This window comes from Chiloscyllium plagiosum, unplaced genomic scaffold (assembly GCF_037043375.1).
Source record: "Chiloscyllium plagiosum isolate Xiang-an unplaced genomic scaffold, Cpla_swu_hap1 HiC_scaffold_6, whole genome shotgun sequence".
In the NCBI taxonomy this organism is placed as follows: domain Eukaryota; kingdom Metazoa; phylum Chordata; class Chondrichthyes; order Orectolobiformes; family Hemiscylliidae; genus Chiloscyllium; species Chiloscyllium plagiosum.
Window position 1 is genome coordinate 72227499 of NW_028270144.1, and position 16062 is coordinate 72243560.

At 40.4% G+C, this 16062-nt stretch overlaps 1 protein-coding gene across 1 annotated transcript in view; it reads left to right on the forward strand.

Annotated features, from left to right (window-relative positions):
* Window positions 1-16062, forward strand: part of LOC122550649 (interleukin-1 receptor type 1-like) — a 63502-nt gene that overhangs the window by 31726 nt on the left and 15714 nt on the right. Inside the window, exons 7-8 of the mRNA XM_043691721.2 lie at window positions 5704-5847; window positions 14931-15098. Coding sequence (XP_043547656.2) covers window positions 5704-5847; window positions 14931-15098 — 312 coding nt within the window. The remainder of the gene's footprint in view (window positions 1-5703; window positions 5848-14930; window positions 15099-16062) is intronic.

The window sequence follows — 16062 nt, forward strand, 5'->3', positions numbered from 1 at the left end:
ATTTTGAATTTAGCCCTACCTTTCTGGCCAATTTTCTCAGCAGTTTCTTTTTAACATTTGCAATTCATATTTGTGATGGGTGATTGTTAACATGATAGACATTTGTCCCTAAAAACGGCTGAGTTAGAAACAGGTATCTGAAGTGATTCAATTAATTCATTTATTTTTGTGATATCCTGATAGATTTGTTCATTTGTACATTTTTTGGCAAGAACGTCAGTCCATTCACTCTTATTGTGTAATTTTGAGGCAGTTCCTCTCTGGTGCTAAGAATGAATATCTTGTCTGTTCAGTGCCTGGTGAGATTTTCTAGGTATTTTCTAGTGTCATTGTTATCTTTTAAGCCGGGAATGGGCAGTCTGCATCTTTCCACCTTAATGCTGTCTTTTTATTGCATTACTTTACCTTGTTGCACCGCATTTCTCCGACTCAATCCCACTCAGAGTTTGTCAAAAGAATAGGTAAGGAATAACACTGGTCTTGATTTATAGTAACCTTGACTTAGTGCTACTGTTACTTGTTCATCAAAAGGCATCAGTATAATTTCTACTCTGGAGATCTCAGACAGGATTTTGCATTTTCCTCATCAGTATACTGATATGAAGCTCTCAACTCTGTACTGTCTTGATAACAATTATCCAGCCCAAATTTTCCCTTGATTGGCCAGGTAGTGGCCAGAAATTTCACTTGCCTTGCAGAACAGTGGAAAAGTCCTTCAGTGCGTTAACTAACATTTTTCTGCAACCAATATTACCCAAACAGATTATCTGATCATTCATCTCATTTGCTGTTTGCAGGATCTTGCTATATTGAGACTAACTGCTTTACTTCTCTGTATTATGACAGAGAGTACTTTTGAAAAACAATTCATTAATTACTTTGGGACATTTAGATGCAAAGTGCTATTAAATGCGAATTCTTTATTCTATCTGACCACAAGTATGAACCTTCAAGCATTGTGGCCTTTATATCAGAATGGGAGCAAGATTGATGGAGGAACAAGCTTACATTTTAAAGCGTTTATTTTAAAGCATGGAATTAATATGCATTGTATTTTTTAAAATGAAATGACAGATACTTGCAAGTTAGTTAAAAAAAGTCTAGGTGCTAAATAAGTTCTGCAATTAGACACAGAGAGGAAGGAAGGCAGAGTGTGAATCAAATACTTTTAAAATAAATTAGTTCTTTATCCATGCACTGAGTGATGATTTCAGATAATAGGTTAATAATGTCTTGCAAACTTCAACAGATCCTGTACAGAAAGTGGGGTGGGGGCTGGAGGAGGAGGAGGAGGCAGGGGACAGGGAGTTGAGGGGAAGCAGACAGAAGGATATATGAACATATGAAGTTGGTGGAGCAGCATTATGCCTCTTGGCTCCTTGATCCTGCTCTAACAATTAATATAATCATTGCTATATGAATTGCGCCACATTCCTGTCTAACCCCCCACCAAACCATTTCGCCCCTTTGCTTAATAATGAGCCATAGGAGTGGACGTAAGCCAAAAGCCATTAAGCCCACCAAGACTGCTCTGCCATTCAGTAAGGTAACATCTGATGTGATAGTCCTCAAATGACCTTTTCTGCTTTTTCCCTATACTTCTTGGTTCCCTTATTGATTACAATCTGTTTATCTCAATATTGAACATACCTAATGATCCAGTATCTATTGCCTTCTGTGGCAAAGAATTCCACAGATTCACTACCCTCTGAGAGATGAAAATCTTCCTCATCTCCATTTCAAACAGGTGACCCCTTATTCTGGGATTATGCCATCTATCTTAGACTCTCCCACAAGGTGATACAACCTTCCACATCTACTCTGTAAAGTCCCCTAAGAATTTTGCGTGTTTCAATAAAGTTGCCTCTCATTCTTTGAAACTCCAAAAATACAGGCCCAATCTACTCAAGCTCTCCTCATAACATAGGCTCCCTATATCTGGAATCAACCTAGTGAACTTTCTCTGGACTGCCTCAAAAGTAAGTATATCTTTCCTGAAATAGAATGTTCAATACTGTTCATAATATTTCAGCTGTCATCTGGCTAGTGCCTCGTACATATTTAGGACAACTTCCATATTTGTATACTATATTCCCTTTTATTTACAGGCCAACATTCTATTTGCCTTTCTTTGTACCAAATTCCAAATCCCTCTGGATTCTGTAGTCACAGTCACTATGTTTAATTCCTTTCCTCCTTTCCCTCCTTAATTATTTAGTAATTTTGGAATGACATGTATATCTTCTATTGGGAAGACAGTTGCAAAGTATTTGATCCAGTCCTCTTCCATTTCCTGGTTCCCTATTAGTATTCCCCCAGCATCATTATCTAAGGGATCTACATTAATTTTGATGCCCCCCCCCCCCCCCCCCCCTTGATTTATATAATTATGAAAGCTCTTGCTTTCTATTTGCTATTGCTTGCAAATCTACTTCAAAGTTTATCATTTTCCTCTTTATTATTTATTTAATTATCTTTTGTTGCTTTTTAAAACTTTCCCAATCCTCTGGTTTGCTAGTAATCTGTAAACCACATTGTATATACGGCAGACTTTTTATTAACTGGAACTTATGGGACCAGGAATGCTGATCAAGTGGTCCATATAATCAATGTAAAAATGCACACTCAGTAATATAAACAAAATGCAGGAGAGTATACACATCACTGCGATACTTGACTTACAGCATAAATCACTTAAATAATAACTTAAAATAAAACTTGCTCACAGAAAGCCTTCTCACTCGCATCCTTGATTGATTGCTCTGATATTGCAGAAATCACGATAATACAGTTAACTTTTGATATTTCAGGTGTATAATTTTCCCAGTATGTTGAGAGTGCCAGTTCATTAGGTGCCGGTTAAAACAAAGTTTGCGTGTACCCTTCCTAGAATCCTTCTTTTCCACTGGAATATTACTATGCCGCGAGCCATGAATTATTTTCTTAAACATTTGCCATTATTCCTCAATTGTCTTTGGTATTAAATATCTTTCCCAGCCCATTCCAGCTAGATGTGCCTTCATTTCTTCATGATTACCAATTTTGCAGCTTAGCACATTTGTTTCCAACACAAGTTCCTCCCACATAAACTAACTACTAAATTCTACAATCTTACTGTTGCTGTTTCCCATGGGATCTTTTACTCTAACATCATTTATTAATCCTACCTCACCAGATCCAATATAGCCTGATCTCTCGTTGGATCTATCACATATTGTTTCAGGAAACTGTCTTGAACACACAGTATGAATTCTTCCTTGTGGCTACCTCTGCCAATCTGATTATCCATATCTACGTGAAGATTGAAGTCACCCATTATTAATGTATTGTCTTTTCTTCCAAGCCTTCGTTATCTCCTGGTTTATTCTCTGCCCACTGTACAGTTACTTTCTGGGGACCTAGAGCCAATTCTGACTTGTCGTTTCCCATTTATATTTCTTACCTCCACCCATATGAATTCTGCATCTCTGATCCAAGATCATTTCTTGCTGTCATGTTTATTTCATCCTCTACAAAAATGCTACCCTGCTACTCTTTCCTTCCTGCTTGTCCTTTCAAGAAATCACATGCGCATGAATATTTAGTAACCAGCTTTGATCTCCTTGTAACCGACATCTTCTTAATTGCTGGAAGATAATGCCCATTAATGTATATTTGTTTTGTTAATTCATTTATTTTGGCCCAAACATTTAAGTGAAGAGTCACTAATTTTCTTTTTTTAGCCACTTTCCCCCCCCTTTGACCCAACTTAATGATTTTTATTCTACGTTTGTATGCTCTAATAAGAATCTATCTCCTTCTGACTTAAAACTACTCAAGGACTCTGCTTCTCAGAACTCTATAATTTTGCAGCATTTTTAAGTTCTTTCTGCAAAGTGGAAAATTTCACCTTTTGCACTTTATACTTTATTTACCACAACAAATCCGTATCTTTCGTGGCCTGCTTAAATCCTCTTCATAATCTACTTTCTGAACTGCCTTTGCATCATTAGCAAATTTAGCAACCAAATATCTCTTCACTTAAGCCATTTATACAAGTTGTATGAAGTTAAGACCCCCACACTGGAGTTTTACAGCTGAACAATAACACTGGTGACAACTAAAATTAAGATTTCTGACTTCTATAATGCAGAAAACTATCTTATTAAACATCCAATGCTGTCTTTTTTATTTCCACTATAATTTTGATATCAGACAGAGATCAGGAATGTTTATTTGAATCTTCAAGGATTTTAAAGTCGTGCAGAACACTGTTCGTTTACGATTTTTAATGATCTGGTCATTTTCCTCGAGCATACCTCTACAGCTTTAGGTTTTGGAAAAAATGCATAATCAGATGATGCATTTCACTCATAACATTTCCATAAAGACCTATCTTCCTGCTCCTACTGATCTTGAAGATCAGGCTCTTGGATCTAAATGATTCCAAAGGACATATTAACAGAAATATTCATGTTGCTCTAAAAATCCTCACAAACCAGGTGTAGTGCATTAGATATGCATTTAGCAACTCTATTAAACAAAAATGAGGTGGATTCCTTTCAAGCAATTATGGGAGATCCTTGTCACATCTCTGGAATCTCTTTGCACACACACACCATGAAGGTAGCTGGTGCTTTGCTTTCTTTGGTGAAGTCATTTTGATCATTTTCCTTTGAAAAGCATTCAGTTGTGATTAGCAGCCTTCCAAACTATAGGGCAGCGACATTTCCATTGTTGTGGGACATCACTGACTGCAATTGTGGCTGTATATACATTGCTTTGCATCCAATTCAAAAAGAGTTATGGAATGGTCACTGTTTTGGATCCAATGATATGCACTGTAGCCAAAACTCACAGCACCATTTTATGATTCAGCTATGATGAGGTCTGAGGAAATGTACAGTAACGTTCACATTTCTACCACAGTATTAGTGAAACACAGCTTAGGCATTCACAGCTCAGGGAAGTGCTATTGTGTTGTCTGGTTGACATCACCAAGACTATTGAAGTTAGATGTGTCTGACAAAATTAATACCTTTCAAAAAGTCTTCAGTCATGGGGCAGGCAGGAAACAAACAGTAATCAAGAATCAACAAGAAAATGAAGCATGTCCTAAGACAGAGAACAGAAAGAACACATAAAGAAAGATATAAAGACAAACAACTTGCATGTTTTAAAGTTAGAAAGTCCCAAACATTTCACAACAAATGAATTATTTTCAAACTGTTGTCACTGATGTTATAAAGGCAAACATGTCAGTCAATATTGTGCACAATAATTCCCCACAAATACCATTGGGTTAAAAAAACCTCTTTTTGTGAAGTTGATTGAGAGATTACTATTGACTAAGATACCAAGATACCAAGTTGTTTCTTCAAACAACTGCCACAGAATCTTTCTCATGTATTAGAACAGGTTTGTAGGCTTTTTTACTACTGAATCCAAACAAAGTTATACTTTTGTGCTCCTATACTGCACATAGTCAGAGCTAAAATTCAAAATTAATAAATAGCTTTCGGGTGGCTTGCATATAGATCGATAATTGATGGTCAAATAAATCTATATACTTCATTAAACTATTATACAATGGTCGTCATGCTTGTTGTTTTTTGAGGAGACATTCTTAAAATATGTTTCAAAATTGTATCAGATTGCATCATTCATTAAAATGCTGTTAAAGCAACCTTTCTTTCAGTCACAATTCTTTAATTCTTTTCCTAGCCTCAAATAGGATACTTCATGTGATTAAGATCTTTGTTCCATTGATTTTCATGACTTTGGCCTGTACAACAATCAGTATGATTTGCAAAGTGGACATTGTCCTTTGGTATCGTGACCTATTTAAATCCCACAAGGACATTGATGGTAACTACTATATTATTTCATTTTACTTTGATATATATATATATATTAAATTTTTTCCAGAAAATAACATTATTATAAATGCTAGCTGTTAAGAGGAGATTTTGTGCAGTTTACAATAAAATGTATTCTGCTGCTACTTCCTGTCATGAACGTCTTATGTCTCAGTGTAGTGACTGTATCTCTGAGCCAGATGTGCTAGATTCAAATTCCCTAAGATTGTTAGAAAGAGTGTTCATAATGCAGTTCAAGCTGATTGATAATCGGTGTGATAATCCTTCCAAAACATGCCCAGTTTCCTAAAAAGGCAGTATATGTGTGTGTGTGAGAGAAACACAGAATACCTATAGTGTGGAAACAGGCCCTTTGGCCCAACAAGTCCACACCAACCCTTTGAAGAGTATCCCAACCAAAGCCATTCCCCTATGTTTATCCCTGACTAATGTACCTAACCTACACATCCCTGAACACAATGAGCAATTTAGTATGGCCAATCCACCTAACCTGCACATTTTTGGACGGTGGGAGGAAATCGGAGCACCCGGCAGAAACTTATGCAGACACGGGGAGATTGTGCAAACTCCACACAGACAGTCGCCTAAAGCTGGAATCGAACCTGGGTCCCTGATGCTGTGAGGCAGCAGTGCTAACCACTAAAGCCAACAGGCTGCCCCTACGGGATTGGTGAGGTGTGGGTGGGGTGCAGGTGTGGGAAGGAGAGAGATAGAGAGAGACGAGAGACGGTGGGGGGGGGGCGGGGGGGAGATGGGGGAGGGTGGGGGAGAGAGAGAGAGAGAGAGAGAAGATACAAAACAACAGAACCCAACTTTCCTTTCCTTTTACCTTCTTCTGCGCATAGCCCAATTTCTTGATACCTTAACAACTGGCAGATTGGGCTTTGCAGTGTGCTCTTCTCTAAGTTTCTTTTCATGTGGACAGGTTGTTAGCTCATACTCATCACTGGGAGAATCAACTTGAAGGAAAGGGATTTGTCAGTCCACCTGCATTGGACACATGTGGTGCACTAGATTTCTAAAGTTAAATACCTGTACATCAGTTTTGCATAATAATATCTGATGATTCAGGTTTTCTAAATTATTTGGTATACAATATCAGTCTGAGTTTAGGACTACAAAAATTAAACAATTTGTAATCACAGTGTTTGTTTATGCATATGAAATAGAATGTAATATGGCTGTCAGTTCATGACTATTACAAAGCAGTATTGAATGTTTTTAATATTATGTACATCAACTAGCATGTAAAATCAATTTGATTTTTGTATTATGTCTTTCAAGCAGTTATTTCCCATTTGACATTGTCAAATGCAATATCATACCAGTAGAGGAAAGAAGGAAATGGGTGTCCAGAAAGAACAGGCAGGCAGTGTAGGAGTCTCCTGTGGTCCCATTCACTAACCGGTATTGCAGTTTGGAAGCTGATGAGAGTGTTGGTACCTCAGAGGAATACAATCAGAGTCAAGCTTCTGGCACCACAAGTGGCTTGACTGTATGGAAGTGGAGGTGCTGGTGGGGGGAGAGACAGTGAGAAGAAAAGAGAAGGGACAGTGTGAATAGATGATTCTTCAGTTAGGGGAGCAATCAGGCATTTCTGCAGCCAAAGACGTGACTCCAGCATGGTGTGTTGCCTCCCTGGTGCCAGGGTTAGGATGTCACTGAACAGCTGCAGGGCATCATGAAAGGGAATGGTGATAAGTTGGAGGCCTTGGCACATGTTGGTACCAATAATATGGACAAAGTGATGAATAAGATCTTGCATCAAGAATTCAAGGAACTAGGCAGTAGATTAAAAACCAGATGTTCCCAGGGTTGGTGAGTCCAAAACTATATAGGGCATAGGTAAAGGTGAGAGGGGAAAGATTTAAAAGGGATCGAAGGGGTACCTTTTTCATGCAGAGAGTGGGGTGTGTATGGAATGAGCTGCCAAAGGAAGTGGTGAAGGCTGGTACTCTTAAAAACACTTAGAAGGCATTTGGATAGGTATATGATTAGGAAGGATTTAGAGGTATATTTGCCAAATGCTGGCAAATGGGGCTAGATTAATTTACAATATCTGGTCAGCATGGATGAATTGGACTGAAGGCTGTACAACTCTATGACTCTATCACCTCAATGGTTGTATCTCTGGATTACTCCTGGTGCCATGTGCAAGTGAGTTTAGAAATAGGAAAATAGGACAAATGAATATGTGGCTCAAGAGTTGGTGCAAGAGGCAGAACTTGAGAATTCTGGAACACTGGGACTGTTTTGGGAAGGTGGAATAAGTACAAATGGAATGGTCTATACCTGAGCCCAACATCCTTGCAGGTAGGTTTGCTAATGCTGTTGGGAGGGCTTTAAACAAGTCTGGCAGAGGGAGGGAACTCAGAATATTGATGAAACAGGGACACATCATGCTACAGGAAAGGAAGACAGTCATAGTGAGTTCAGTTACGTTGAGTGTCAAGAGAGTAAGGCAAGGCTGGCAAGCCTTTAATGCTAGGAGTGTAATATAAGACTAACCAGTGAATGGTGTGGATTGACACATGGAAAGATGATATTGTTGCCACCACAGAAATATAGTTGAGGGAAGGGCTAGACTGGCAACTCAACATTCTGGTGGTATAGGATCGTCAATGAGATAGAGGAAGGTGTAAAAAAGGTGGTGGTGTAGCGCTATTAATGAGGGAGTCAATTACTGCAATAAGGAGAGATGATGTCTTGGAAGGGTCCTCAAATGACGTTTTGGGGGTAGAACGTAGGAATGTTCAGGGGGCAGCTATTTTACTGGGAGTGTACTCTAGATCCTCAAAGAGTCAGTGCAAAATAGAGGAGCAATTATGTAGACAGTTCACAGAGATGTGTAAGAGTAATAATTGGGTAATTGTATAAGGGGATTGTCATAGTGTTATGGGTTTAGAGGGGTCAGATTTCTTTAAATGTATCCAGCGCAGTTTTTTGTATCAACATGTAGAAGTCCCAACAAGGGACGGTGCAGTGCTAGATCTGGGGAAAGAAGCCAGACAAGTGCTTGATGTGGCAGTGGGGGAACGTTTAGGCAATAGTGACCACAACATGGCACAGTTCAAATTTGTCAGAGACAAGGAGAAAGATGGCCTGCAAAAGACAGCTGTGAACTGGGGGAAGACAGATTTTTTTCGAATAAAGCAGGATCGGGCCACAGTAGACTGGGAACAGTTCCTTGTGGATAAGTCTACAGCAGAGCAATGGGAGGGACATTCAAAAAGGAGCTGGGGAGAGTACAGGCCCAAAATGTACCCTTTAATGGTAAATGACAGAGCAATAAGTTCAGAGAACCCTGGATATTTAGGACAATTCAGGATTAGATAAAGAAGAACAGTAGGGCTTTTATCAAGTCCAAAGAGCACAATTCAGCTGCAGCCCCAGAGGAATACAAGAAGTGCAGGAGAGAACTTAAGAAAACAATTAGATGAGCAAAAAGGGGCATGATAAAGAACTTGTGAACAGGATTAGGGAGAATCCTAAGCTATTTAATAAATATATTAAAATGAAGAGGTTAACCAGGGGAAGAATAGGGACCATTAGGGACCAAGAGGGCAACTTGTGTGTGAGATTGCAGAAAATATTGGACGGGAGTTGATTGAATCCTTCTCATTAGTCTTCACTCTGGAAAAGGAGAATGCAGGTATGGATTTCAGGAAAAGAGACTGTGTGGAACTTGCACAGTTTGACATAGGAAATGGGGAGGTACTGGGTGGTCTGTCAGGCTGGATGAATCCCCTAGCCTGGTTGGATTGCATTCCAGGCTGCTGTGGAGGTGAGGCAGGAAATGGCAGGGACTCTGACACAAACTTTTAATTCCTCTCTGGTGACAGGGGGATGTGCCAGAGGACTGGAGGGTGGCTAATGTGATTCCACTTATTAAGAGGGGTGGACCAGGCAATTATAGACTAGTGAGTCTCATGTCAGTGGTAGGGAAATTATTGGAGAAGAGTCTGAAGGAGTGAATTAATACTCACTTTCAAAGGCATGGGTTAATTAAGGATAGTCAGCATGGCTTTGTCAAATACATTTGTGATCTTTTGAAAATGTGATCAAATGTGTGGATGAGGGAAGTTCAGTTGATGTTGTTTATATGGATTTTAGGAAAAGTTTTGACAATGTCCTACATGGGAGACTGATTAAAAAGGTTAAAGCACCTGGAAATGAGGGAATCCTGGTGAGATGGATCATAGGATAATAGGACATAAAGGTTAAAAATCACACAACACCAGGTTATAGTCCAACAGGTTTAATTGGAAGCACACTAGCTTTCGGAGCGACGCTCCTTCATCAGGTGATAGTGGAGGGCTCGATCATAACACAGAATTTATAGCAAAAATTTACAGTGTGATGTAACTGAAATTATACATTGAAAAATTGATTGTCTGTTAAGCCTTTCATCTGTTAGAATGCAGTGATAGTTTCACTTCTTTCATGTGTAAATCACAAAACCTTCTTTTTAAAAAGTTGCATTCTCGAGTTAGCTGTTAACAATGGTGATAGCTAGACAATATGTTGAAGGTGTTGGCCCCTGAGTTCTCTGTCTATGCCATGATGTTTAGATTGATTCTAATCTAAAACGTGAGATAACAGAGTTTTACATAAATTCATGCAGTTTTTGAGCTCAGAGTTCTCCATGAATGCATGCAGTTTTTGAGCAAAGTACAATGTAACCCTGCAGGTACAAATTCACCCCACAAAATATATGTGTGCATGTGGGTCTTTGTCTGTCTGTGTGTGTGTGTCTGTCTGGGTTGGGGGTTGTACTACGGATTTCTTACAGAAACTCAGCACTCACGGAACACTACGGATTTCTTACAGAAACACAGCACCCACGAACCACTCAAACCGGGAACATTCCTCGTCACAATGGACGTTTCCGCACTCTACACCAGCTTCCCCCATAATGATGGCATTGCGGTAACAGCCACAGTACTCAACACCAACAACTGCCAGTCTCAAACACCATCCTACAACTCATCCGCTTTATCCTTGACCACGACGTCTTCACCTTTGACAACTAGTTCTTCATCCAGACAAATGGAACAGCTACGGGGACCAAATTTGCACCCCAATATGCCAACATTTTTATGCACAGATTCAAACAAGACTTCTTCTCTATGCAGGATCTCCAACCAACATTGTACACCAGGTACACTGACGACATTTTCTTCCTCTGGACCCATGGCGAGGAATCACTGGTAAAACTAAACAGTGACATCAACAAGTTTCATCCCACTATCAAACTCACCATGGACTACTCTCGACTATCTGTTTCATTCTTGGACACATGCGTCTCCATCAAGGATGGACACCTCAGCACCACACTCTACTGCAAACCCACAGACAACCTCACAATGCTACATTTCTCCAGCTTCCACCCAAAACATATTAAAACAGCCATTCCCTATGGACAAGCCCTACGCATACACCGGATCTGCTCAGATGAGGAGGAACGTGACGGACACCTGGAAGTACTCAAGGATGCCCTCACAAGAACGGGGTACGATGCCCAACTCATCGTCCGCCAGTTCCGATGTGCCACAGCAAGGAACCGTAATGAACTCCTCAGGAGACAGACACGTGCTGCAACTGACTGTTCAGTATTTCCCAGGAGCTGAAAAATTACGCCATGTTCTTCGTGACCTGCAACACATTATCAATGAGGATGAGCACCTCACTAAGACCTTCCCCACACCTCCACTACTTGCCTTTAAACAACCGCGAAACCTCAAACAGATCATTGTTCGTAGCAAACTGCCCGGCTCTCAGGACAACTCCATACAACCCTGTCACGGTGGACGCTGCAAGACTTGTCAGAGTGTGGACATAGATACCACCATTACACGTGGGGCCACCTCCCACCTTGTACATGGCAGATACTCATGTGACTCAGCCAACATTGTCTATCTTATACGTTGCAGGCAAGGATGCCCGGAGGCATGGTACATTGGGGAAACCGAGCAAAGGCTACGACAACGGATGAATGGGCACCGCACAACAATCAACAGATAGGAAGGTTCCCTCCCAGTTGGGGAACACTTCAATGGTCCAGGACATTCAGCCTCGGACCTTCGGGTGACCATCTCCAAGGTGGACTTCGGGACAGGCAGCAGCGAAAAGTGGCCGCGCAGAGGCTGATAGCTAAGTTCGGTACCCATAAGGAGGGCCTCAACCGGGACCTTGGGTTCATGTCACATTACAGGTGACCACCATTGCACTATACACACACACAGAGATACTCCTATACACACACGCACACACACACAGACACGCACACAGACACTCACACACACCTTTACAGACACACACACTCATGCATCTCCTCACAGACTTAAGACACTCTGCACTCACTATACACACACACACACACACTTCCTCACACTCACAATCCCCAACGCAAACAGACACACACACACAGACAGACAAAGACCCACATGTACACATATATTTTGTGGGGTGAATTTGTACTTGCAGGGTTACATTGTATTTTGCTCAAAAACTGCATGCATTCATGGAGAACTCTGAGCTCAAAAACTGCATGAATTTATGTAAAACTCTGTTATCTCATGTTTTAGATTAGAATCAATCTAAACATCATGGCATAGACAGAGAACACAGGGGGCTAACACCTTCAACATATTGTCTAGCTATCACCATTGTTAACAGCTAACCCGAGAATGCAACTTTTTAAAAAAAGATTTTGTGATTTACACATGAAAGAAGTGAAACTGTATTCTAACAGATGAAAGACTTAACAGACAATCAATTTTTCAATGTATAATTTTAGTTACATCACACTGTAAATATTTGCTATAAATTCTGTGTTACGATCGAGCCCTCCACTATCACCTTATGAAGTAGCGTTGCTCTGAAAGCTAGTATGCTTCCAATTAAACCTGTTGGACTATAACCTGGTGTTGTGTGAATTTTAACTTTGTACACCCCAGTCCAACACCGGCATCTCCAAATCAGGACATAAAGGGTAATGGTAGAAGGCAGTTTGAGTGACTGGAAACCAGTGTCTAGCACTGTACCACAAGAATCAGTACAGGGACACTTATTGTTTGTTAAATACATAAATAATACAGATGAAAATGTGAGAGGAATATTCAGCAAATTTGCATACAACACTAATTTGGTAGCGTGGTTAATAGAGAAGAAGATGGTTGCATGTTACAGGAAGATTTAGATGGGTTGGTCAGATGAGCAGACAAGTAGCAGATGGTATTTAACCCTGGTAAGTGTGAGGTGATGCACTTTGAAAGAAGAAACACAATGAGGGAGTACTTAATGAATGGCAGGACACTGGATAATAGGATACAAAAAGTAATGGAGAAGGCAGTTTGAGTTACTGGAAGTCAGTTCCAGCACTGTACCACAAGGGTCAGTACAGGGACCCTCTTTAGAGGAACAGTGGGATCTTGCGGTAATTATTCACAGATCCCTGAAGTCAGCAAAGCATTTGAATAGGATAGTTAAAAGGGCATATGTGACACTTGCTTTCATCAGTTGTGGCACAGAGTACAAGAGAAGAAGGTGGAGTTGTATGGAGCATTGGTCAGCTGGAGTACTGTGTGCAGTTCTGGTCACCTCACTACAGGAAAGATCTAATAACATGAGAGGGAGTACAGAGGAACTTCACCAGGATGTTAGGAGAAAGTGACTCCCTCGTCAGGTCATGCCCGCCCCCCCCCCCACCAGCTGAAACCCCACTCCTGGTACTGTTCCCTGCCACCACAGTAAGTGCAAAACCTCCAACCATGACCCCAAAGGATCCTTCCACATCCATCAGAAATTTACCTGTACCTCTACCAATGTCATCTACACCAGTGTGGTCTCCTTTACATCAGGGAGACAGGACGTCTTCTTGCGGATTGTTTCAGAGAATATCTCTGGGACACCTGCATCCATCAGCCTCACTGCCCCATGGCTGAACACTTCAACTCCCCCCCCCCACTCCGTCAAGGACATGCAGGTCCTGGGCCTCCTCCACCACCAAACCGTTACCAACCGATGCCTGGAGGAAGAACGCCTTATATTCTGCCTTGGGACCCTGCAACCACATGGGATAAATGTGGATTTCAACAGCATCCTCATTTCTCCTCCCCCACACATTATCCCAGTCCCAAGCCTCCAACTTGGCACTGACTTCCTGACCCGTCCATCACTGCCCTCTCTGACCACTCACCTTCTCCCTCACTTTCATTCACCTACAGCTACGTCTCGCCAATCCCACCCCCCTCCCATTTGTCTCTCAGCCCCGACCCACAAGCTTCATTCCTGATGCAGGGCTTATGTCCGAAACATTGATTTTCCTGCTCCTCAGATGCTGCCTGACCGGCTGTACTTTTCCAGCAACACACTCTCGACCCTTCACCAGGATGTTGCCTTTGATGGAGAAATTTAGCTATAAGGAGAGTCTAGATGGGCTTGGATTATTCTTTTTACAGCAGAGGAGATGGAGGGGGAACATGATTGAGGTGTATAGGATTATGAAGGGCATGAACAGGGTGAATAGAGAGCAGCTATTCCCCTTGGTTGAGGGGTCAAACACGAGGGAGCATAGATTTAGAGTAAGGAGATTCAGAGGGGATTTGGGAAAAGAACCTTTTCACTCAGTGGATGGTGGGAATCTGGAATGTACTGCCTGAGAAGGTAGTGGAGGCTGGAAACCTTTAAAAATATTTGGATGAGTACTTCAAAAATCATAACATTCAAGGATATGAGACAAGAGAGGAAATTGGGATTAACACAATTTTAGTAGTAGTTATGACTGTGCAGTCTTGATGTTTTTCTGTGCTGTATGGATTTATGAATCTATAAATCACTCTGTTTCTATTACTCTCATCAACCAATTGCTAACATTGAATGAGGTTAAGACAACAAAGATTATTTAGTCTTGTAGTGTAAATTTCAGATTACAGCATTAGAGCATTGCACACTTACAATTTCAAATTACATTTTGTTGAAAAATAAATGCACCATCTTTAATCAGTACAAGCAAATTATTTATTATCAATTAGTATCGTTACAATTACATATTTTTCTTTGATTATACAGATGGTAAGATGTTTGATGCATATGTCATCTATCCAAGATATGTGAATGAAGGATCTCTTGATAACTGTAATGCAAACCACTTTGCTCTCCACACTTTGCCAGAGACCCTTGAAGAAAAGTATGGCTACAAACTGTTCATTTCTGGCAGAGATGATCTTCCTGGTCAGGGTAAGATGAAGAAATTTAATTCCTTCTATTGTAAATGCTGGTCACTGAACAAAAAGTACTGACTAGTACTTTCTTTTAAAACATCTTCATTTTAATTTTATTTCTGTGTCAGTCCATTGACCAAAAATAAAGATGAAAAACAAAATGTTGATCTAATATAATACTACACAGTATTTATATTATACTAGAGATTTATACAATCATGAAGGGCATAGATAAGGTGAATAGCTAAAGTCTTTTTGCAAGCTAGAGGAATCCAAATCTAGAGGCAATAGGTTTAAGGTGAGAGGAGAAAGCTTTCAGGGGCAACCTTTTCATACGGAAGGTGGTACATGTATGGAATGAGCTTCCAGAGGAAGTGGTGGAGATGGGTACAATTGCAACATTTAAAAGGCATCTGGATGGGTATATGAATAGGAAAGCTTTAGAGGGAAATGGGCCAAATGCAGGCAAATGGGACAAGTTCAGTTTAGGAAACCTGGTTGGCATGGATGAGTCGGACTTAAGGCTCTGTTTCTATGCTGTATGACTCCATGACAGATTGAATTATGGGAAAATGACAATTATTTAAAATTAGATCAGAGAAAGAAGTATAAATTGGATCATCCTCATTAAGACTTATTTACATCTGTTCCATTTTACTCAATTGTTAAATATTTCAAAATTACACATAAGTATCACGTATAAGTAAATGTATAATGAAATGGATTTATTTCATTCTATCTAGCTTTTTGTATGGAGGCAAACAGTGTAACTAGTGTAGAGGGGGTACTGTTCTTTGAGTGTTGCATATGCCTATGTTACTCTGAGCTAATATTATGTAATACTGCAAAGTAAGCTAACTTTCAGGATATTTCAGCACTTCTGGCATGCTGTGTTGTGTAAGCTAGGGAGCGGGAAGGTTGCTCAGTAATAGCAGCTTATAACTAAGACTCTGACACAGGGGTCATCAATGATAATCCTA